This window comes from Microtus oregoni, unplaced genomic scaffold, assembly GCF_018167655.1.
Source record: "Microtus oregoni isolate MIOR12 unplaced genomic scaffold, Mior012 000041F_ref0000270, whole genome shotgun sequence".
NCBI lineage: Eukaryota > Metazoa > Chordata > Mammalia > Rodentia > Cricetidae > Microtus > Microtus oregoni.
Genome location: NW_024543208.1, coordinates 19,234,647 through 19,257,660, shown reverse-complemented (window position 1 = coordinate 19,257,660; position 23,014 = coordinate 19,234,647). Strand labels below are relative to the sequence as shown.

Below are 23,014 nucleotides of genomic sequence, written 5' to 3'. Positions count from 1 at the left end.
AAATATGTGTATCTGTGCACACACACACACACCTGTACACACATACTAAATAAAAAGTAAATAAATTGTTTAAAAATGTAAAACTTATAAGCCAAGAGTTAAATGTATTGTGGTATAAGTTAAAAGAAAGCCACTTTCTATAAGTGAAGCCAATTAAACTTTCCCATATAATTTGGAATGCAACTTTGTAATTAGTCCCAGTTTCTACATAGTGAAGTTAGTCATTTCAGAGAATCTTTGTGTATTGTTTTATGCAGGTCATAGGTGCCACAGAAGAGATAAGCTCACCAATATGCCAAGCCTTCATTTTCCATAGGAGCAGAGGGGTACAGACTTTTTGGGAAAGACTGACACTCAGCTAGCTCACTCCAGTTGCTTTATTCAAACATACACAAGGCTAATGGGGGCTGGGAAAGGTTCCAGCTCTCAAAGTCATCTTGCTCTTGCTGCCTATGAGAGCAGACAGCCCACACACACCTCAGTCCCTTCATGCCTTGCTACCCATGAGAGCAGACAGCCCACACAAACCTCAGTCCCTTTTGATAATGGCTCTCCGGGTTTGCCAGGAGTGTTTTAGGACCAAGGTCAGTACAGCTGCAAGCTCTCACCAAGTGCAGATTCTCCAGAGTCAACATTTCTTCAAGGTTCAAATGGTCTCAGAACAAATTCTCAGCCTCTGCTGATGAACCCAAGCATAACAAAGGCTTTGCTGAAACATTTCATTCAAAGTCATACACCAAGGCTTTACTATACAGTTCACTACAAGTGTGTATCTCCCTCTTTGTTTTTGTTTTATTTTTCTCATCAGCTTAGGGCTTGAATCCTGTGTACTGGGGCTCCCTGGAGAGTCTAACGATCTATTTGGTACTGTTTCCCTGTTTGACCCGTGCTGTGGTGCATTGCTTGCCAAATGCCGTTTGTTATACTGTTCTCTATGGTACTGAATCATGGATACATATTCTATCCTTCCCACTTCTTGCTTCTATTTGCTAGGTCATGGAAAATTGGAAACAAAACAAGCCACACAACTGATCCTGTTAAAAAATATTTATTAAAAAGAAGTGTCTAAAAGTCATTACCTGAGAAATAGCAGTATTATATACAAGATTAAAGTCTAAGGAATGTAATTCAATTATCAACTTTGCAAGGATATTCCACAGGGCTGAGTTTATTAGATGTCTAATCCTGAACCAAGTGTTATTACGGTGTTACTAAATATAAAAGAACAGATTCTTTCTTCCTCTAAAAGTGGAAGAAATACAAGAAATACTAAAAGGTTCTAATCCATCAAATCACAATCCTGAGTTTCAAAAAGCCAAATCAGGAGAAAGTATATCAAAAAGGGAATGGGGAGGCTCCAGTGTAGACATTTTATCTATGTCTAGCCATCCACAATTAGTAGTAGAACTTGGGCAGAAATTTACTATCCCATTTATTCTATGCTCCTACTCTTAATAGAATGAACAGGGCATAAGCAGAGAATTTCCGTGGCTACTTGAACTTCGAAGGCCACTAGCTGAGCTTCTGAGGTACCATGAGAGGTTGGAAGTTGTAGAGAGGAATCTTTTCCAGTGGCGTGATATAAAAGGTGATTGTGACTCCCCCAAGAACAGAAAGAAGACCTTGCACACAGTTAGCAAGGTGACTGCCACTTGTGCCAGGCATGTAAGGGACCTGCTTTTCATGATAAAATCGGCGAGAGTTATGACAACTGCCTATCTCATAACTAATGAGATAAATCTTAAGGCCACGATGCTGAAGAGCTTGGTTACCCACCATTTTCAAATGATATCATATGGGTTTCAGAGTCAACAAGAACATCTTAATTCTGAAATTTCATTTAAATGGCATCTTTTGAATATAGCAATGAGATTGAATAGGCTGATGGTTCCGTCTGCTATAATTTTTATTATATGCTTATTTTGGTGTTGGCTCAGCTGAGAATACCTTTGAGACCAAGGGCAGGTGTGACATGGCATCTATGTTGGAAATAAACATACAAAGCTCACTGTGACGGACTGGGTCCCAAGAGCAGTGGGGGCAAGAAAAAAACATTATGTCCATGGACTCAAGAGTTTTCAGCTCCCAATATAAAAACTGCAAATACCGTGTTTCTTATGGAATGATCTTCATCATAAGGTCACAGCCCAAGGACAAAGTTAGGGCTTTTCATGTCTCCTCTTCAGTTTGATCCAGATACCATTATTTGGCCTAAGAATTAAATCTCCAGACAGGCCCAGTTCTTCCCTCTTCTGGGTGGATTCTACCCAAAAGTGTCTCAGGATATAGGCAAGAATCGTCTTTTCCTCCATCACAGCAAACTTTTGACCTGTAAGTAAATGTCAAAACCATCACTTGAATTATAGACACAGCCCAAGTGTGAGAGGCAAGAAACCATGGTACAGTCATCATTTCATATTCACGTAGGCCAGAGAGCATGATCCCTGAGATGATGGCTAAAACTGGGGAGTTTGGGGTGTCCCTTTGCTCCCCTGTGAATCGGATTAGCTGGGGCAGCCAGATGTTGTAGGAAGAGAGCCACTTGTTGGTTCCAGGCTGATTAGCCTTGAAATAACCACACAAAAACTATAAATTAAATCACTGCTTGGCCCATTAGCTCTACCTTCTTAGTGACTAACTCTTACATATTAATTTAACCCATTTCTATTAATCTGTGTACAGCCACGTGGCTGTGGCTTACTGGCTAAACTTCCAGCGTCTATGTCTGGCTGGGCTACATGGCTTCTCTCTGACTCCATCCTTCATTATCCCAGCACTCAGTTTAGTTTTCCCTGCCTATCTAAGTTCTGCCCTATAACAGACCAAGGTAGTCTGTTGATCACATCAGCCAGGCAATCTTACTTTTGCAGTACCACAAACTCTCTGATCTATAGATTCTGTATCTATGTATTCAAATGACCATAGGTTAAAATATTTTTTTAAAGATTTATTTATTTATTATGTGTACAGTGTTCTGTCTGCATGTATGCCTCTGCTCTCCTCCCCTTCTCTCCCCTCCCATTCAATCCTCTCCCATGGTCCCCATGCTCCCCATTTACTCGGGGGATCGAGATTGTTTTTTATTGTCTCCTTCATTTATTCTCTCTAGAGTAACCAGATGTGGTTCAGATCCACATATTTAGATCTAGTTCATTTCATTAATATTTGCATTAATGTAAGTAATAAAGAACTAAATGCTAAAGCCAAATTGTTTATGATCATGTGATGTGCATTTGTATGTTCTTGACTGGCAGTCAGATAATGCCCTTTGTCTGGGTCTGTAATTTGTTCAAACAAAAAATAAGTCTTATCATAGACATTTTAACCATAAATAATAATGGTTATTATTGGTTAAATATGGTTATAAGACCATAATAACCAAGCTAAATCTCCAGTGTTTTAGAATTCTAGGGGTAGCAAGACAGCCCATCAGTAACTGAAGGCTCTTGCTGTCAAGCCCGATGACCTGAGTTCGATCCCTGAGACCCAAATGATGGAAGGCGAGAACCAACTTCCGAAAGACTTCCTCTGACATCCACACTCTTGCGGTGGCATGACACACACACACTCTCTCTCTCTCTCTCTCTCTCTCTCTCTCTCAACAATTAAATATCTACCAGAAACTTGATTATACTCTGTGTTATAGGAAGAATTGTTTCTAAATCCAAAATTCTGACATAGAAATCCTGACTCCCAGCAATATATTCTCTCCTCTCTTTCTCTCTCTCCCCCTCCCTCACGCTCCTTCTTTTTCTCTCTCACTCTTTTCTTTACTCCCTCTCTCATTTGTTTATTTGAGGCAGGGTGTCACTATGTATCCCTACCTGGCCTTGAACTCACAGAGATTCTTACCTGCTTCTGCCTCCTGAATCTAAGCGCCTACACCAGGCAACTCCCGACATTCTATACTATGCATGTCCTTAGATGGGGTCTTTAAATAAAAATTAACAATGCCTAGTTACACTTAAATGAACTGAAGGAGGTCATTAAGGTTGGTCTCAATACGAACCAAGACAATGGTATTTAACACACAAGCACACAAAGAGAAAAGACCAAGTGAAGACGCACAAAGAGAAGGCTGCCATATGTAAACCAAAGCGAGAAACCTTGGAAGACCCACTCACGCCTTCCCCTGCTGCATGGTGAAACCGCTGCGCGGTAGAAGGTGTCAATCATTCCAAGCCATCTATGCTGTATTCTGTCTCAGCGTTCCACTCTTTCTGCCTTCCCACCACTGGATCACACACCCTGCTTTCCATACACTTAGGGACAGACTTGGGTTCTCGCGCTTACACAATACCTACTGAGCTGCGTTCCCAGCCCCTAACAATGGCATTTAAAAACCACAGTACAAAGTGGAAGAAAACAGAGCCTGTCTTAGTCCACTGCCTCAGAGATTCTTGTGAGAATCAATCACGCGGGCCTGAAAGATCCAACCCACTCGTATGGATACAAACCAATACAGTTTCGAGGTCCAGCAGAAAAGGGCACGTAGGCATAGGGATGGCGTCCTTGGGAATTCTCGGGAAAGAACCGCTCTGGCTGGAATTCTTCGGGGTCCGGGAAGTATTTGGGGTCTCGGTGCAAGGCATATGGAATGATGACCGCTTCTGTGCCTTTTGCCACTCTGAAACCAGCTGTCGAGAGAGAGCGACCTGTCAGGATGATCCACCAGATAGATACAGGAATATTTCCTCTGCTCCCTCACACTCCAATACCCACCGACTTCACAGTCTTCACTAAGACTCCGGGCAAATAAAGGGACCGAGGGGAAAACCCGAAGAGTCTCCTTAATGATGCAATCCAGATATCTAAGGTTTTTCAGGTCTTCCAAGGTGACAGGGCGAAGGGACCTACCTGGTAAAAAAATAAATGTCCAAAATGAAAACAAAGCCCTAGCTAGGCTTAGGTAGGAGAGCCATCAAGAGCAATATGGGACCACAGCACAGGAAGTCAAATGTTCACAAAAAAGCAGAACTTTCCCCTCTTCCTTCTTTCCTTCCTTCCTTCCTTCCTTCCTTCCTTCCTTCCTTTTTTTTCTTTTGAGACAGTGTTTCTCTGTAGCTTTGGAGCTTGTCCTGGAACTAGCTCTTATAGACCAGGCTGGCCTCACACTCACAGAGATCCGCCTGCCTCTGCCTCTGCCTCCTGAGTGCTAGGATTAAAGGCATGCACCACCACCGCCTTGCAAAGCAGAATTTCTAATATCACAGATAATAAAAGAAAATGAAGCATTCGGTTAAGTAACAGAGACCAGATAAGACAAGACCATATCTCATTTTAATATGTTAATAGAGTCACAAAGACAAATGTTAATAGAGTCACATTACAAAGACAATGGTTGTGTATTATTCCATTTATAGAAATAGAAAGCAAGAGAGTGACTTCCAGGGGCAGGGTTAAGGGGAAGAAAAATGAGCAACTGAAGTACAGGTTTCCTTTGAAAATACTTTAGAGATGACAGAACTTGTTGTGTAGTAGAAACAAATCCTCCTACAGCATCCCTCTGCACCGCTCTCACCATGCCAGGTGCAGAGATGCAGTCACGTGCCTGCTGCATCCTGCATCACCGCTCTCACCATGTCAGGTGCAGCCACATGGACTCTCCCTTTACCCTCATAGCTCTCTCCACCTGTGCCCTGTGCTCTCACACAGCATCTTCTTGGTGTTGCCCAAAGGCACAGCCTGTGACTCTAAGCCATGGGCACATGTGTTTGTTTTAGGTGCAAGCAGGAGTCCTATACTTGTGTTGATGACAACAGCATCTTTATGGATCAAAAACAACTACTGCTTTTTAGGGCCCCCAACAGAGCTAACAAAGTGGTCCAACTCACCAAACACGTCATCCAGTTCCTTGTCCACTTTCCTCTGGACGTCTGGATAAGAACCCAGTAGGTATAAGGACCAGTTTATCGCAGCTGCAGTTGTATCGTGACCCTGAATTTACAAGGAGGAGACATTTAAATTGTGGTGTGTGTGAGGACAAAAGTGAAGTCCCTGTGTCTCACAGCAGCAGGAAGACTGCAGTACCTAACTCACTGAGTGCAGCTGCTCACCTTAGTGAGCAACAAACAGACTCCACAGCCTCTAGGCTGGGTGGGAGTAGTCGCTTCCATAACTCCAGCACTTGGGAGAAGGCTGAGGCAGGAGGATTGCTTTCCTGGTTAGGTTGTCTGTCAACTTGGCCCACCTGACAAGAAAGGGACTCAATTGAAGAAGTGCCACCATCAGACTGGCCTGAAACGTGTCTGCGGGTCCTTTTCCTTGACTAATGATTGATGACTGACACAGAGCAGCCAAAGCAACACGATACTCGGCGCTCTAGGACTTCCCTTCCCGCCACTCGGAGGCTGCTGCTACATCAGAGGATTTCCTGAAACCTTAAGTTTGCAACACCTGTAGAAAGCTCCACACTTCGTGATATTCATAGAATATTTAAGGTATATTTGTAAGAAGAGTTTTTAAAAAATACTAAAATGTCAGATTCCACTGGAATCACAAGCTGGTTAGGTTTTCTTTGTCTGAAGCACTCTCAGCAATAGATGCATGCTAGACATTGAAAGGAGTGAAATGGACCTGTTTGGGGACGTTAAGAGAAACATGGAGCCACATAGGGAACCGAGGACAATGTGAGGTTTCGTGTCTTCTTGGGAAAAGTCTGGGGACCCTTAAATTTGCTTAATAAAATATAATGTGTCTATCATCACTCTGTTCTTAAATTTTAGAATTTCTGAAGAGGATATTAATTTTTTCCAGCTATACTAAAGCTGCTTTAGTGTTTGAATTTTTCAAATCTCTGCTAGTGATTCTTTTTGTAATCTTTTCTTTTTATTATTCACCTATTTGGACTTAATGTGCATTGGTGTTTTGTCTGCATGCATGTCTGTGTGAGGGAGCCATATCCCTGGAACTGGAGTTACAGACAGTTGTGAGCCGTCATGTAGGTGCTGGGAATTGAACCCAGGTCCTCTGGAAGAGCAGCCAGTGCTGTCAACCACTGAGCCATCTCTCCAACTCTCTATGCTAGTGATTCTAATCATCAAGGAGACTGGATATGTTTTAAATTAATTAATTAATTTCTGTGTGTGTGTGTGTGTGTGTGTGTGTGTGTGTGTGTTATGGCATGGCCCATGTTTAGAGATCAAAGAACAACCTGTAAGAGGTAGAGTTTGCCTTCCACCATGTTGACTGCAGGCATCCATCTCAGGTGGTCAAGCTCAATAGCAAGCACTTTCACTAGCTGAGCCATCTTGTTGGTCACATTTGTGTTTTGCCTCCATGTGTGTCTGTGTGAGGGTGCCATATCCCCTAGAACGGGGGTTACAGACAGTTGTGACCTGCCATGTGGGTGCTGGGACTTGGTCCTGGGTCCTCTAGAAGAGCAGCCAGTGCTCTTAACTGCTGAGCCACCTCGCTAAGCCACTCCGCCAACCCCTCCTTTTTATTTTTTATTTTGTAGGTATGTATGTATGTATTGCTTGCTTGTTTCTGTGGCACTGGGGCTGGAACCTAGTTCTTGTATAAGTGAGGCAGATGTCTCCACCACAATAACACTCCAACTGGGAAAGGCTTCAGTAATAAAAGTTACCTGGCAACAAAATTTACCTCAAACATGAAGGTGTCAACTTCCTCTTGGATGTCTTCCTGGCTTAACCTGTTTCCGTCCTCATCAGTCACACTCAAAAGCAAGTCCAGAAAGGCCTTGCGCTTTCTTCTGGAGGGTTCAGGGCCCCCGCCGGCACTCCAGTCTTCCTCTGCCTTCATGGCATTGACCCGCTCAGCGATGACCTGTAGGATTTAAATCATGTCGAATACACAATTTGCACTTTTGGTGAGGCTTACCGCTACATTTTTTTTTCTATGAAAATATCCCAGCAAAAAAAAAAAAAAAAAAAAAGAAAAAAAAAAAAAAAAAAAAAAGAAAATATCCCAGCTTCTTGAACTTATTCCCACCCCCAAACTTTTCCTGTTTTTTTCTATTTTGGTAACAACTTAGGCTCTCGTGGAAGAGCAACAAAGCCTTTGGTAAACACTAAGGACGTCGTGTAGTTTAACTATGAAATAAGATTTTCATTTTAGGACAAACCGGTAATTTTCAATACTACTTTTGCAATCTTTCTAACAGGGGAACAGAGTCACTGGCTACTAAACAGTCCCCTAGAGATGTGTGGGAACTAATGAGGAGAAGTAGAGAGGACACAGTTACTGAATACACTAATTCTAGATCCCTCTTGGTGAGTGCATCTGGTTATGGAGAAAGGAAATAGCAAGTTCATGAACCAATAGCTGCTGAGCCAATTCACCCAGCTGGCTTGCTCTTCAGGGAGCCCAGAATGCTCGGCCCTTGAGTGCGCCTGTGACAGGATCCTCTGCCACGTACAGGTCTCAGGTGAAAGCCACAGAGAGATCTTCCACGCTCATGCCTGCCCTGCTCACTAACACTCTCTATGTGCCTGACTTTCCTTCTGTTGTACCTTCTTCCTTTATTACCTGACATGCTTTGAGTTTGCATTTTATTTAGCATGTTTCCCCACAATCTCAAGCACGACCATCCTCTTAGCAGAGTCTGCTTCTGTGTATTGTTTCCGCCACTCAGAATAAGAACCCTGGGCAGCATTCTAGAGTGTTCATTAGATTAATCTGAATAACAATAACAGAAACAGTCCATACACCTGCTGTGTTGATGAATGTTTTCATTTTGTTTTGTATTTTTCAAGACAGGGTTTCTCTGTGTAACAACCCTGGAACTAACCCTTGTAAGACCAGGCTAGCTTCGAACCACCGCCTGGAGTTCATGAACATTTTTTTCCTTGTTGGGTAATTAGGTGACCTACCCGTGCAGAGGCTTAAACAAGTACATTCTCAGAAATTTGGGAACAAAATACTATGTTTTCTTTTATTCCTCATGGAACTCATAAGTGTTTATATATATATATATATATTTATATATAAAATATATTTCATATTTGCAATATATATTTTAATATTTGCAGAATGAACAGCACAGTCTATGCAGTCTGGAATTCACAGATTATTGTACTGTTGTTGATGTTGCTACATTCAGAGGAAAAATGCAGTTATAAAACGTGACCGCTTCTTCTCCGACAACCTGGCGATGACGCTGCGGGCAACTCAACGTAGCATCTCTTTCATTTAACACCCACTGACTTAATCACGTGACCCATTGGTGGCTTGTCCACCAATGAAGAAGCAAGCCCAATATATTTAAGCAAAAATTACAGCAAAGAAAAGGTATAATTCAATGAGAAAATTTCACCACATTGCAATTGTGTTCTATATTTTCAATTCAGTCTTGCTTTTTGGCAAACATGTCTTCAACCCAAAGGGGTTTTAAACAAAACTCCTACCACCTGCTTATTTTTCAGTTTGGAAAAAAAATAGTCCTACCAAATTAATGGTCACTGAATTATACTATGTACTATGTTAGATGTCCTTTCCTATGAGAACTGCTGCCTTCCTGCAAACATTTCCCAAAGGGTTCCTGGACAGATCTCAGTCCCCTTCCTCCTTCCATCCAGAACCCTGCTCGTTAATAAATGCTCAAAGTCCATAAGTCCACAGAACGTTCTGTAATTACGGTTATGGAGAACCTCCTCTCCTAGACTACTCTCCAAAACGGTAGAGAATATGCTTGTCTGATTAATTTCTCTCTTTCCAACACTGGCTGCAGTGTGGAACACTCAGCAAATGTTTCATTAATGCCAGCTGAATATGTAATTTTGATGTAATATTGATCATTTTTTACATTACTATTCTATTTAAATTTTATAGAAAATATATTTTACACCATGATCCTACATTTTGGTATATATTTAAAACAAAAAACATAACAACATTGGGTTTAAGAATATGGGTTGGGTGGTGGTGGCACATATCTTTAATCCCAGCACTCAGGAGGCAGAGATAGGCAGATCTCTGTGAGTTTGAGACCAGCCTGGTCTGCGGAGTGGGTTCCAGGACAGGCTCCAAAGTTACAGAGAAGCCCTGTCTCCAAAATAAATAAATAAATAAATAAAATAAACCATATTCTCATATTTGGTAATAGCTGCACAACATTGTGAAGTCATTTAATTCCACTTGATTCTATGCTTTGTATATTTTGAACACATGTACACAGTGCCACACACACACACAAACACAAACCCACACAACTTACATTGTTGGTGAAAGTATGTAGGCGCTTGAGTCCCCTTCTGTGTTCGCGTCCTTCTTTAAACAGAAGGTACCAAAGGTCAAACCAAAACCAGGGCATCTTCATTCTGCGGTATATCATATCACTCACCCTATAAACAGGATAACAGTACCTTTGATGTCAGAAACGTTATCTGCTGACCTCTGGAATCCGGCCTTGATAACGGTAATAAATAAAGTGATGCTGATTTGTGTTCGAGGCTGCTAGAGAACCATGTTTAATGCTCAGTGGTGGCATAATAGATCACATCACATATAATGGAGCGTCAGCAAATAATGGTTGTACTGGGGAACTGAAAACTCCGCTCTGAAACCTGCAGATGTCTTTGCCCAGTGCTTTTATGCCTACAGTGCAAGTTCACAATTTCCCGGGAATGTTAGGGCTTTTATACTGAAGGCTTAGATAAAATCTGCCTCTAGGCTCTGTGCTCGTACTCAGTTACTCTTCTGAGGACATTAAAAACTCTGGGGCCAGTGAGAAGGCTCAGCAACTAAACAAACCTGTGAGCAGGCCTGACAACCTGCGGTCTAATGTTGGGACGCACATGGCAAAAGGGAAGAAGCAGTTTCAGCTTCTACAAGTTGTTCTCGACTTCTGCATGTGCACCGTGGTGCACACACACACACACACACACACACACACACTCATACGTATGCACACAAAATAGATACGTGTGATTGAGAAATAAGCGGTCTTTACAAGAAACTGCACATTAAATAGCAACCTGTCACAGAGCTGTTTCCAGCACCTGCCTCTCATTTGAAATGACAGGGAAGACACACCTCTGCTCTGCCTCCTTTAGGACAGTCTAAGTGACAGCTCTTTGAAGGTGGCCTTTCCTGGACACAATTCTAGAGCATCACCATGCTTTGCAGCCTGATAACAACTTGGTCTTTTCTTTTTTAACAACTGTTAAAATTCCTAAATTTCTATTTTTTTTTGGTTCAGTGGCCATCTTCCACACTATTCTGTTGTCTGTGTCAATTTTAAAGTAACTGGTAATTAATTAACTGTATGATCCCTGGCTGACTATAGATGTTCAGTAAATATCTGTTAGAATGAAACCAATTGAGCAATAAATGAAGATAGTATAAATCACGTAAAATTCTATCCCCATCTCTTAATAGGCTAATAACTCCTCGAACTTTTAAAGTTTAAAAGGATGGTCTCAACTGCAAAATCAGCATACAATCAATGCAAAAGATATGAAAAAAATACATGGTATTAAAAATTTCCCAATAAAACAGAAAGCACACACAGAACAGCAGTAACCACTGCTAGCATTGTGGTGTAGATCTAGAATAGTGGTTCTCAAACTCCTAATGCTGAGTCCCTTTAACACAGTTCCTCATATTGTGCTGGCCCCCAACCATAAAATTCTTTTCATTGCTATTTTGTAACTCTAATTCTGCTACTGTCATTAACCATAATGTAAATATCTGACACGCATGTTATCTGATATGTGACCCGTGTGATAGGGTCATCTGACCCCCAGAGGGGTCACAGCACACGGGTTGAAAACTGTTACAGAGTGTTCATAAAAATAACGGATAAATAGTAATAGTTGGCATGCTATTAGGATTGTTTCTATCTTTCTTTTGCCTTGTGACATCATCGTGCTATGAGAAATTTTAAATTACTACAGCACTCAGACATACAATAAATTTATAGCAATCGCCTGTTACTAATGTTGATACCTATATTATGAAGTGAATCTTTAGTTTAAAATTTTATTTCAAACACAATCAAAATACCACATAGATAGATGTGATTAGCAATGGTTTTAAAGCCCAAATCAGTAGCAATTTTAAAGAATATTTAAAGACTACATACACACACACACACACGCTTGCACATGCACACTCTCACACAGTCACACGCACACATAGTCACACAATGCACACACACTCACATAGTCACACACACACACACGCTTGTACATGCACACACACACTCACACAGTCTCTCTCTCTCACACACACACACACACACTCATACACACACACACACACACACACACTTGCACATGCACGCACTTACCTATACACTGTCCGGACGTACTCAGAATCACCATTACTTTGAGCTCCGATGTTCTTCCCCATAGCTGTTTCTGCAACATACAGAGAGAAACATTTCCTACACAGTCAGCTGTCTTTGCCGTGCGACACGGGATGCTGAGAGACAGGTGGATCCTGTTCTCTTCTGTTCGCCGCTTCTTTTCCCTTCTGCACATCTTATTTACAGTTCCTGTCATCCTTTCCTTTTGACCTTCCAGGCAAAGTGATATGGTGACTACTTTGGACACCCCACCCCCTTCCCCGCCACATGCACCCCGGGAACGACTGCTGCTTCTTGGGGAGAGTTACAACACTACCCTGAAGGATCCTGGGTCCTTTCCTATCAATCCCCTCATTCGTCCCACCCACGGAATCTTATTTCCTATTTCGGCCATATATTGTCACGGTATAAACCGATCGCACTTACCACAGATTATATCCAACGCACAAAGAGTGACGTCGAAAAAGCAGTTAAATGCTCCTTGGTTGACGTGTTTTTCAAGCTTGCCAACCAATACATTTGCTTGCTCGTTCATGACATCTAAGAAATCTTCCAGAATTGTAAAATGGAAGGTGGGCGTTAACATTTTCCTCCTGGAGCGCCATTTGTTCCCAGTACTGAAAGCAGGACATCATAATAAACTCAAGGTGAGTAGAGCCACAGCGCAAGCAGCAGCCGCGAGCCCAGCCCCATTAGCGCGATTCTAAAACAGCCTCCACCACGGTGCCGTAATGATCTCATTCAAATGAGAAAAGGGGCCACATAGTCTCACTTATTCCCATAGTGTTGATACCTGGACCTCACTCTATGATATTAATAGTTAAAATTAATTTTATAAAGTAGAAAATGTTGAGAATATTTTGTCCATTTCTAAGATGAATTTCTGAAGATCAGCCCCTCCCCTAAGCCTTGATTTTCAGACACCCATATGATCTTAATGTCTACTGTTTGAAGCCTGAAAAACAGTTTACTAAATGCCTGTTCCTGGCTGACCTTCTCTTGGGGGAGAGGCTTATTTCCAGGTGTCAGATCAAGGCTGATTTATGTAGGTATCTGCAGCTACCTGGCTGTTCCACTAGCTTTTCAAGGCTTCCCCCACCACACATTTTCCCTCTACAGCAGACCTCCTAGTTCTTAGAGTGCTTTTCACACTTACGAGCTCACAACTTCTGGTTATAGGCATGCCTGGCTAGGAACTGTCTATTTACCATAGCTGTATGCTACCGGGTAGCTGGACAGTTGTCTATCAAAAAACCACAGACAATCCTTACCTTGTGAGAAGTCCTAGGCCCAGCCATGGCTGTAGGAACTTGTACAGAAATGATTTATCAATTTGCTTTGAACTGGTCAAAATTACCTTAAGAGGAAATTAAAAAAAAAAGATTTAAACATCAAAATAATTGCAATTATAAGAACACCAAACTAGGTCTGCTTTTCAGATCAATATTTTATCAATGTTTATTATTCTCTGTGGTTCATTTAATTCTTATGCCTAGAAAAAAACTTGCTCGGAGTTTCAAATAAGTATTCATTTCATAGAAATGATATTCTATCCACACTTGGGGACCAAATGCAGCTGAGGAAAATGAAAAGGTGAATCCCTTGATTATCTTTGGCTTTTGTTTTCACTAGGGGGAGTTCTTTGTCTCTGGAGCTTAAACTTATGCACAGCCCTTAATCACTTTCCTTAAAGGAACTGGAGCTCAGGCATCATTAACATCAATTTATGAGCTTTTAAACATTAAACAATTAGAAATGTTGTCCCTGGTACTCTGACTATGGGACCCTTGGTTCAGAAACTTGGAGAAGAAAAAAAGAAAAAAAAACCAATTTCACTCTTTAGAATCAAATTAGACTAAATACACAGCCTTATTAAGAGAAAAAGAGAGAACTTAAAAAAAAAAACAACCAAAAAACAACCCCCACCTCCTGTTGAATCACACACACTTCATGGCCCAATCCTCCATCCTTTTTGACCTTCCCTTGCCCTGCTAGTCCACCCTGACCTAAAGACTAGTCTCCACCTGAACACAGTGGGGCACCTGGGGTGTGAAGGGCGGGCTTGACATTTCTCTGTGGATGCAAACTTAGAAGCTTTTCACCGTCTGTTTACCTTTCTAGAAATGGTAACTTTTAAAATGAAAATTTAAAAACTGTGGCTCAGCAACTTGCCAGCCCACTAATTAATAAATAAACCAGCCAAACCACGCAAGGGCTTAAAATAACATCCCCGATATTAATTAGATTCTGCCAGCAGCCCAGTGGTCAACTAGTCCCCCAAACTCCCTCCCCTGCCATGGTCCCTCAAAACAAACGTTATTGTTATTTAAAGGTTTGTTTGTTTGTTCCTGTACACATAGATGATATAGAAATATTTGCCTTTTCAGTGATTACTCTGTTATCTAGCACCTATGTCTCAGGTGCACTGGAGTGGTCTCCTTCAGGAAGGGAGTAGGATTGTAGGAACAATTTTTCTGAGAATGCTGCCTGTAGCTTGCCATTACTCTCAGACTCCCACTCCATTTGTAACAAGCTAATAATGTGACTAGAGATCATTTATGACTATGCTTTTGTTCTACTTATACGCTGTACAGTCAGCCTGTTTAGAATGGACCTCAAGGAAAAACAATGAAATCAATCTCGCTGTACTTCAGATTCCCACTGTAATTAACTTCTATAAGCTCATGGAATGCATGGCTTGAATGTTCCATATTCTCTGTTTTTTTCTTTGTAACCCACTCATGCCTCTGACTTACAACAATTGATAGTAACTAGACCTAAAACCATTCCCTGAAAGCAGCAAGACGTTGAAAGCAACACATACACACACTCCATACACACCTTCACACACACACACACACACAATTTTGAAAGAAGCATGTGGTCACACATCGATAATATCTGGTTGTGGCTTTATGTGCTATTCTGAGTCAAAAGGGTTAGAAAAACATTTTTTTTTTTTACCTTTTGACAATCCTATAAAAGATGATTAAGACAAAATTTCCTCATTTTTTTCTCAATACCATGTTCACTGTACTGTTTAGTAAACAGACAGAATAGCCTTTATGGTAGAGTGAATGAGAATGACCCACATGTTTGAATATACTGAGAATGCTCATATATTTGAATATATAGTCTACTTTTTGTGGACCTGTTTGAGAAGGATTAGATGGTGTGGCCTTGTTGAATGAGGTATGCCACTGAATCTCAGCTCTGAGGTTTCAAAAGTCTATACTATTCCCAGTTAGTTCTCTGCCCAATTCTTGTGAGTGAGATGTGAGCTCTCAGTTACTGCCTAGCACCATACCCGCTTGCCTGCTGCTCCCTGCCAAGGTGGTCATGGACTCTAACCCTCTGGAACCATAAGCCTCAAATTAAATATTTCTCTTACAAGTGACCTTGGTCACGGTGTTTCTTTACAAGCAGTAGAACTAAATAACTAAGTCAGCCTCTGCTCCAGACATAGGGTCAGAACACCTCAGAACATTCCAGGTAAACAACCCCAAGGCTTAGTTTCTTTTCCTTATGCTCCACATCCTCTGGACAGTAATAATAAATTTATCACGGATAGTATGAGACCCTAAAAACCATGATGAAAACACCCTATTTTATTAGCCATGTGTTTTGAACTTTTAAAACTGCCTGGTGCCCCAGGCTTGGTGCAGGACCACTGCACTGGTTGTTCAGGAGTCTGAGGCAGGAGACTTCCAGACAAGTTCAAGGGTAGCCTGGGACTACAGGATGTGTTCAAAGCCACATTGGGCAGATGCTGTGGGACCATGATCTTTCATCCTGTCACTTGTATTATTTTTAATAAAATGCTGACTGGCCAGTAGCCAGGCAGGAGGTAGAGGTGGGGTGATAAGAACAGGAGAATTCTGGAAAGAGAAAAGCTCAGTCTGCAGTCATCACCCAAACATAGAGGATGCAGATGAAAATGCCTTGCTGATGAAAAGTACCAAGCCACGCGTCTAACACAGACAAAAATTATGGGTTAAGATGTCAGAAATAATTAATAAGAAGCCCAAGCTATTAGGCCATGCAGTTTATGATTAATGCAAGCCTCTGTGTATTTCTTTGGAACTGAATGATTGCGGGACCTGGTGGGACAGAAACCTCTGTCAACAAACGGAAGACCATCTGCGTGACATGCAGTAGCCTTAGATTTAATCTCCAATACAAACCGGAACACTAAAAACCCAAAACAACAACAACCACAGAAATCTCCCTCGGAAGACTTGTATCCAAACGAGAACAAGTGTATAGGGACCTAATGAGAAACACGTGCAGCTATGGGAGTTATTCTCCCAGGATTGCAAGCGAACTGCAGAGAGAAATCACTGAATGGCCTGCACCATGCCTCCTAAAACGCTCTTTGGGTGGAGTGTAAGGAAATGTGCAGCTGTATCTGTCCCATGTATTTGGATGAACTTCTTACATCCCAGCCTCCAGAGCACACCGTCCCCTGTAGGACTACATACCCACCTCCACATTCTCTGCCTTATAAAGAGCCACGAGGGGCACTGGTCCAATCCAGAGTTTAATGAGGGGCAGGTGTCGGAATTCCTCTGTGTACTGCATTAACTGCTGAAAAAAGTCTGGAAGAAAAATATTTTGTCCTAAAGTCAATGGAGACAGGAATTTGTTCATTGAAATGTGCAAAGTTTCATCACATCCTTTCGACAAATACATAAAGTAAGTGATAGGAAGCTGCGGAGGGGAGGGGAGCTCCCATGAGCTGCAACGTTCTTGTAGCTGTAACATTATTTAAAAAATACTATCTATCCTTCAAATAAATGTAACAATGATATAAGCTCTTATAAGTTAATTATTAGGATTTAAAATGGCAACATGTAGATTCTTTATAAATCAGTGTCCAATGCTAGCTGGAAAGTGGTAGGACCTGGCTTGGTCCCAGGACCCTGAACCACTTGGAAAAGAAACTGCAAACATCTCTTAGATAAAAAGTCTTGTCAGTATTGTCAAAATTTCAGGGAAAGAACTGGAAAGATGGTTCAACCAGTAAAGTTATCTATTGACACAACATTCAACCTAAATTTGAGCCCCTGGGATCCACACAGTGGAATGAAAGAGATGACTCTAACTAGGTAGATGTCCTTTCACTTCCACACATGCACTGTGACACACGTCAGCACACACACATGCATACACACACATGCATACACGCACATGTGCACATACACATATACACACACATGTGCACACAAACACACACACGCAGTAAGTAAATGAATAAAATAAATGTTAATAGGGAAATTGTTTTAAAACTTTAAAACTTAGAGCTGGAGAGATGGCTCAGTGGGTAAAAACACATACTGCTCTTCCTGAGGACCAAAGTTCAATTCCCACCACTAATAGAAGACTACTTTAAATCCATCTGCAGGAGATTTAACATCCTTTTCTGGTCTCCACAAGCACCCACACATATGTGTCATTCATTCACACAGATACACACATGTACATACACACATGTATATATATATGTATGCATGTATTAATATTTTTTAATCCTGGGCTATATCAACTCATTGATTTCAGAGCATTCTGTTCCACATTTGCCTTCTGCGTGGTTTGGTCTGATGTGGTAGGAAGATGAGGACATTTGAATCTGTGGTTGGAGGGAGACAAATCCAAAGGCTGGGCCCTTTGGTTATTTAACAGGAAAGGCTGGCAGATGTATGAATTTAGATGCCAACAGGAGTCTACAGGCAACACTCAGAGGGAGGATACCAAGGCGTGTATCTGGACATTAGCCACAGAGTAAAAGGCACAGCCTCTTACATAAGTGTAGCTCAGAGCAGAGATTCTATCTTAGCGTGTTCTGATAGGCCACTTTTGCTCAGCTCAATGCTGAGCATGAAAGGTCTCCATAAATGCTTGGTTGGTGCTTAAAGGACTCGCTGTAAACAAGTGCATCTTAACTAACTCCAATAGTTTCTTCTATAAATGGAATGAGTAAGAACAGCAACAAAACCCTTAACTCGGAGAGTTCTCAACCACTTCCCAAATAAAGTGAGTTTCATAACTGAAAATTGAGCAATGGTTTTCTGTCCCCAAGTCCAGTCCTTGTGGACGGAAGAAGCCGTCCCTTTCTAAGTGGCCGTTCTCCCCACTCAGAGTCACTTCAACAAGAACGACTCAGAAGAGCCCCATCAGCTCAAAGTTCTTTTGCATCTGGTCTTAGTCACTAAAGATTTCAGTGCATTTCCCCAAAATATGAGACTTACCGAGGGTGAAGTTGGAGGGGCTCTATGGCAATGTATGGCCTTCCAAGTAGAGTTTTGTTCCCAGACATTTATAATTCCAAGTGAGGAAATTCAGGAAAGGCCAAACTATTTAAAAGATAAACCCTGAAGGGCTATCATCTTGAAAATAAAATTACAGAAAAATAATTTTCAAAAATTATATAAAAATATTTCCTTAAAATTTCAGAAAGTGGTTTAGTTGAAAACCCACTAGACTGTCTCAGAGGCCACTTTATGTTATAAAATAAGTAATCCCGTTTATATCTTTACGGTCAAAACATCCAGATGTGTTAATGACAATCATAACAGATCAACTGTGTTCGTAAAGAAATGGGTCAAAAGTTAAAATACATAAATATATCACCATCATTGTAATGGCTTGCATCTCAGTGCATAATTGCTGGCGTTTGAAATGTCATGATAGACAACACAAGGGTGACGACGACATGGATGAAACCACAATGGGGAAATGCAGATGTTCAAAGAGCTGAGGCCTCGAGGAGATGTTCTTTGTGCATGGAGATCTCCCCGTTCCTTGAGCGTGTCTCAGTGTTCTTAGATACACACGTCTAAAGGTCAGTCTTGTGCCCAGACCAACGTATGAAAACAGTGCCTAAGATGAATTAGAACTCTGAGTCTTTGAGCCGTGGGTGAAGGAAGTAAAGTATATGTCTAGAAAGCTGTGGAGGAGGAGGTGGGGAGGCTGGGATTTGCCTAAGCGATACAGTCTGAAGGCTGGCCAGCCTGGTCATCTGACGACCAAGGCAAGTGAAGAAAGGTTCAAGGAGACACCAGTTGGCTCTCTGTATCCTTTCTCTGCACTCAGGATGGGTTGGCTGCTGGGATTCTGCCCATGTTAAAGGTGAATTTTTCCTAGCTGGGTCACTTGGATTCACACACTGACCTCCTTTGAAAAAACCCTTACAGACACATTCCAGATAATGCCTTGCCAGCTCTCATTCTACGGAAGATGGTGCCCCCCCCCCCCCCCCGTATATAACCAGAAACACAGAATGGTTTCATGAAAATCCGAGTATCTACACTAAAAGCCGTTTTGTTCCTCAATGGGCATTTTGGGCTTTGAATTTTGTCTGTCATGATTTTCACAATGGAATTGTTAGGAAAAGTTCTCAAGCCTCAGAGTGGAGAGGAAGTTAGTTTTCTTTTGAGTATAGGCAAGTAAGCAGCATGCATGTTAGCAATGTGGTTTTAACATACCTACATAGATTGTTAGGTAACTAATGTTAACTTTACTTGGATTTCTGCTAGAAAATATTTTTGGTACATACTTTCCTATGATGTCTCAGCTTAGTCATGTCACGTTGTCATGAGGCGTAGTTTTTGTCTGGGGTCACAGAAATGATAATAAAGGATCTTAAGAAGGTTTAGATGTTCAGCCTTTAGTAACTATTCATAATTAGTATGAAGAAAGGGTACATTCTGAGGCAGGTTCATGTTAAAACGTGCCATGCTGGATGTATCTCCCCTATTCTGGGCATCCTAACACACACGGCCATAGAAATTAAGTGTTAAGATCAAATGCACTACTCCAACAGGGGACCACAAATATCACTATGGTGAAGAACTTTCTGATTTAAAGTATTTTGTTTTTACATCAGCAGAACAAAAAAATTGCATAAAACGTATTTTTAAAAGATTATTTCAAGTTTTGAAAAAAAATCACTTTTAATAAATAAATTTTTTGAAACTGGCCATGTAATTTTCACCTCAAGGCCCAGGCAGCAGAGTCTGCTGAAGTAGTCTTGCAAAACTTCCTCAGAACGGTGGAAATACAAAGACCAAGTCATGCAATGTCTGGGTGGTGAACCCCAAAACAACCTCTGCTCTCTTGTTTTCTTAACTAAGATACAAAGAGGAATGGCATTAAGTTTGAGGATATTTGCAGCTTTCCCAGGGGTTTCCTCCTTAATGTTTTGCAAAGCACAGCAGGAGAAGAGAGAAAAAAAAACAAAGGAACCACAGGTACCTGGAAATATTGCAATCTGTATGTACACTCGTTATAGGACGGGAGAGACACGGTGCAATTTGGCAGGCACCAGAGTGGAACCTGGAATCGGGAGACCTGGGAATTTATTCTATAGGGATCAAAGATTTCTACTTTCTCCTAGTAGCCAAAGAGAATCCGAGGGATGTGAGGAGCCCCAATATGGCAAAGGGTGGGGAGGGGTCGGTTAGATAGGTTTCCGAGACTGACAAGGAGCCTAGCAGTCTTCGGGTCAGAGTATAGATTCCTTGTACAAACCCTTACCTGCTCCGTTGGGCTTCATTAGCAGAGTGTGTCCCACAAAGGGATAGGCGGGACCCACCGATGGGATAGGTCGCATCTGCAGCCATTTCCGCGCATAGCTAGCCAGCATCTGCAGAATGTTGAGCAGGACTGTGGCGCCGGCCACCGAGACCGCGCTTGCTGCGCCCCAGAGTAACAGCTTCTGCCCGAGGAGCCCTAACCACAACCACAACATCTCTCTCCCTCCTCTCCTTCCTGGCTGCGGGCTGGTGGCGTTCAGCCGCTGCGGGGCGCGGCGGACTGAGGGAGGTCTTGGGACTGAGGGAGGTCTTGCTCCAAGTTCAAGCGACAGCGTCAGGGGACCAGTTCGGGAACTCCGGGATGCAGGAGCTCCGAGCTCAGTGAGAGGACCCGGGACACGTCCGGTCCGCTCGGTCTTCCTGCCCTGGAGCCCGGTAATTCTGCAGACACCGTTGCCGCCAGACCCTGGGGACAAAGTTTCTGAGGCTAAGATAAAGCGCCTCTGGCTTGTTATGATGCCCTGCTGGAGCCTGCGTCATCCACACCGGCCTCTTGGGTGCTAGACGAAAGCGAAAGACCCGGAACAGCTTCTGAACTCTGAAGTTCAGAATGCACTTGAAGTCTCTCGGTGTGGAAAGATGGCAGAGGAGGTCGAATTTAGGAATTTAGGACAGTTTCTGGACGGAGAAAAAAACTAGACAGTCATATCTCCAGCTCTGGACGCACCGAGGTCTGATGGGGGGGGGGTGTTTAGGATTTTACAACACCCCCTGCTAGATGTGGAGGAATTACGGGTCTCATGAGCAGTCTGTTATAAAAAATTCAAGTGAGGAGTCATGGGTGTTGAAACGCAATCTTTGGAATTCTAAATTCACTTGGCCTTGCGCAACCTGCGTCAGCTGCTGCCCTAAGGCAGGATTGGCTGACCTGGGAAATAGCTTCTGCTTTCAGGGTTAGGCACAGCAGCCATCTTCCTGTGACCTAGACCTTTAGGAAAGCCGCACGCCCAGTGAGTGTCAGCTGACCAATTGAGACACGGCAGCTAAAGCAAATTGCAACCTTGGCACTTCCCCCAAAATCCTCTGATGGAGGAAAGTCAGAACTTGAGGGAACAGGAAGCAGGAATAAAGGATGGAAAGGTAAGATTCAGATCTGAAGAGTATGGAAGAAGGGATGCGGAGGGTTTGGGAAGGAAGCAATCGCCATGGCGGGCAGTCAAAATGCAGCTAAAATCACTAAGCCTCGGGAAAAGAAAGGCCAGCGAAATCTGCTCCTTCTCTCCGCCCCGATTTCCCTCCCCCAGGGGTCTGTTTTCTGATTACCCGTGGAAGTGTCCAGTCCTAATACCGCTGCTCCTCTTCCCTCTACACCCGATTCTCCTTACCAAAGGGCGGGGCTGGAGGTGCCCTCTCCTGGTAGAAGGTCCCTTCCTGCCCACTAGGTAGAGTGCCAAGAAAAGTTGAAATCCAAAGAATGTCTTGGATTCCCGTTTTTCTCAGTTATTTTCTTAGACACTTCGCGGGTTACCCACAGACGCGTCTGTGGCGTCTGTGATGTATAGAAAACAAACCCGGGGCTTTTCCAGTTCAATTAAAATTTATTTAATTGGAGGTCAGAGGACAATGGATTTCTATCCACCATGTGGGTTCTGCGGGATCAAACTCAAGTGGTCAAGGTTGGTGGCGAGCTCTTTCTTTGACCAGCTGAGCCATCTTGCTCTCTCTCCTTTCCAGTCACTTTTTAGAGAGCCATTGGTAGGCACCGACGTGAAGAGAAGTTTGTAAACTACTAAGTGAAAGAGCAAAAGAAAATAAGTGACAAAGCAAAACAAGAATTATTATATTATCATTACATTACTATTTAAAGTGGTATGCTACCTAGCATATGTATTCATTCAGTGATGTAGAGCATTAATATATTTCATAAAACATAGTAATATAAATATAGGTGTGTCCATTGTTTGCAAGTTTCCTGTGCAGTAAGTAATTATGAATGTCCCTTCTCTTAGATGTCTTTTGACTCAATTATGTACATATTTCATTTGAATACATATGGCTAGAAGTAGAAGTGCTAAATGATGTATATATTCAGCCTTAATATAAATTGTCTGTTTTCAAGAATTGCACCAATTTGCTGTATTTATTATATTTTATGGTATGTAATGCACATACAGCAATATATCAATCACTAAAATATAAATGAGATGGG

At 42.2% G+C, this 23,014-nt stretch overlaps 1 protein-coding gene across 1 annotated transcript; it reads right to left on the bottom strand.

The window, feature by feature from the left end:
* Nucleotides 1-1,032: 1,032 nt before the first annotated feature.
* On the bottom strand, nucleotides 1,033-21,358 carry LOC121433839 (cytochrome P450 4V2). Its single transcript, XM_041632488.1, has 11 exons — nucleotides 20,807-21,358; nucleotides 16,757-16,869; nucleotides 13,543-13,628; nucleotides 12,698-12,888; nucleotides 12,254-12,323; nucleotides 10,178-10,304; nucleotides 7,606-7,788; nucleotides 5,835-5,937; nucleotides 4,723-4,857; nucleotides 4,458-4,637; nucleotides 1,033-2,329 (listed from the first exon to the last, which is right to left on the bottom strand). Exons 1-11 carry the CDS (start codon nucleotides 21,018-21,020, stop codon nucleotides 2,160-2,162), a joined length of 1,572 nt encoding a protein of 523 aa, XP_041488422.1. The 5' UTR covers nucleotides 21,021-21,358; the 3' UTR covers nucleotides 1,033-2,159.
* Nucleotides 21,359-23,014: the final 1,656 nt, after the last annotated feature.

Bases quoted from the DNA above. Each gene is read 5' to 3' on its own strand.
- LOC121433839 (XM_041632488.1), bottom strand. From the start codon at position 21,020: ATGTTGTGGTTGTGGTTAGGGCTCCTCGGGCAGAAGCTGTTACTCTGG. The intron at 16,870-20,806 runs GTAAGGGTTTGT...TTTTTCTTCCAG, and splicing joins AATGAAGCCCAACGGAGCAG to ACTTTTTTCAGCAGTTAATG. The intron at 4,858-5,834 runs GTGAGTTGGACC...TTTTTTTACCAG, and splicing joins GGAACTGGATGACGTGTTTG to GTAGGTCCCTTCGCCCTGTC.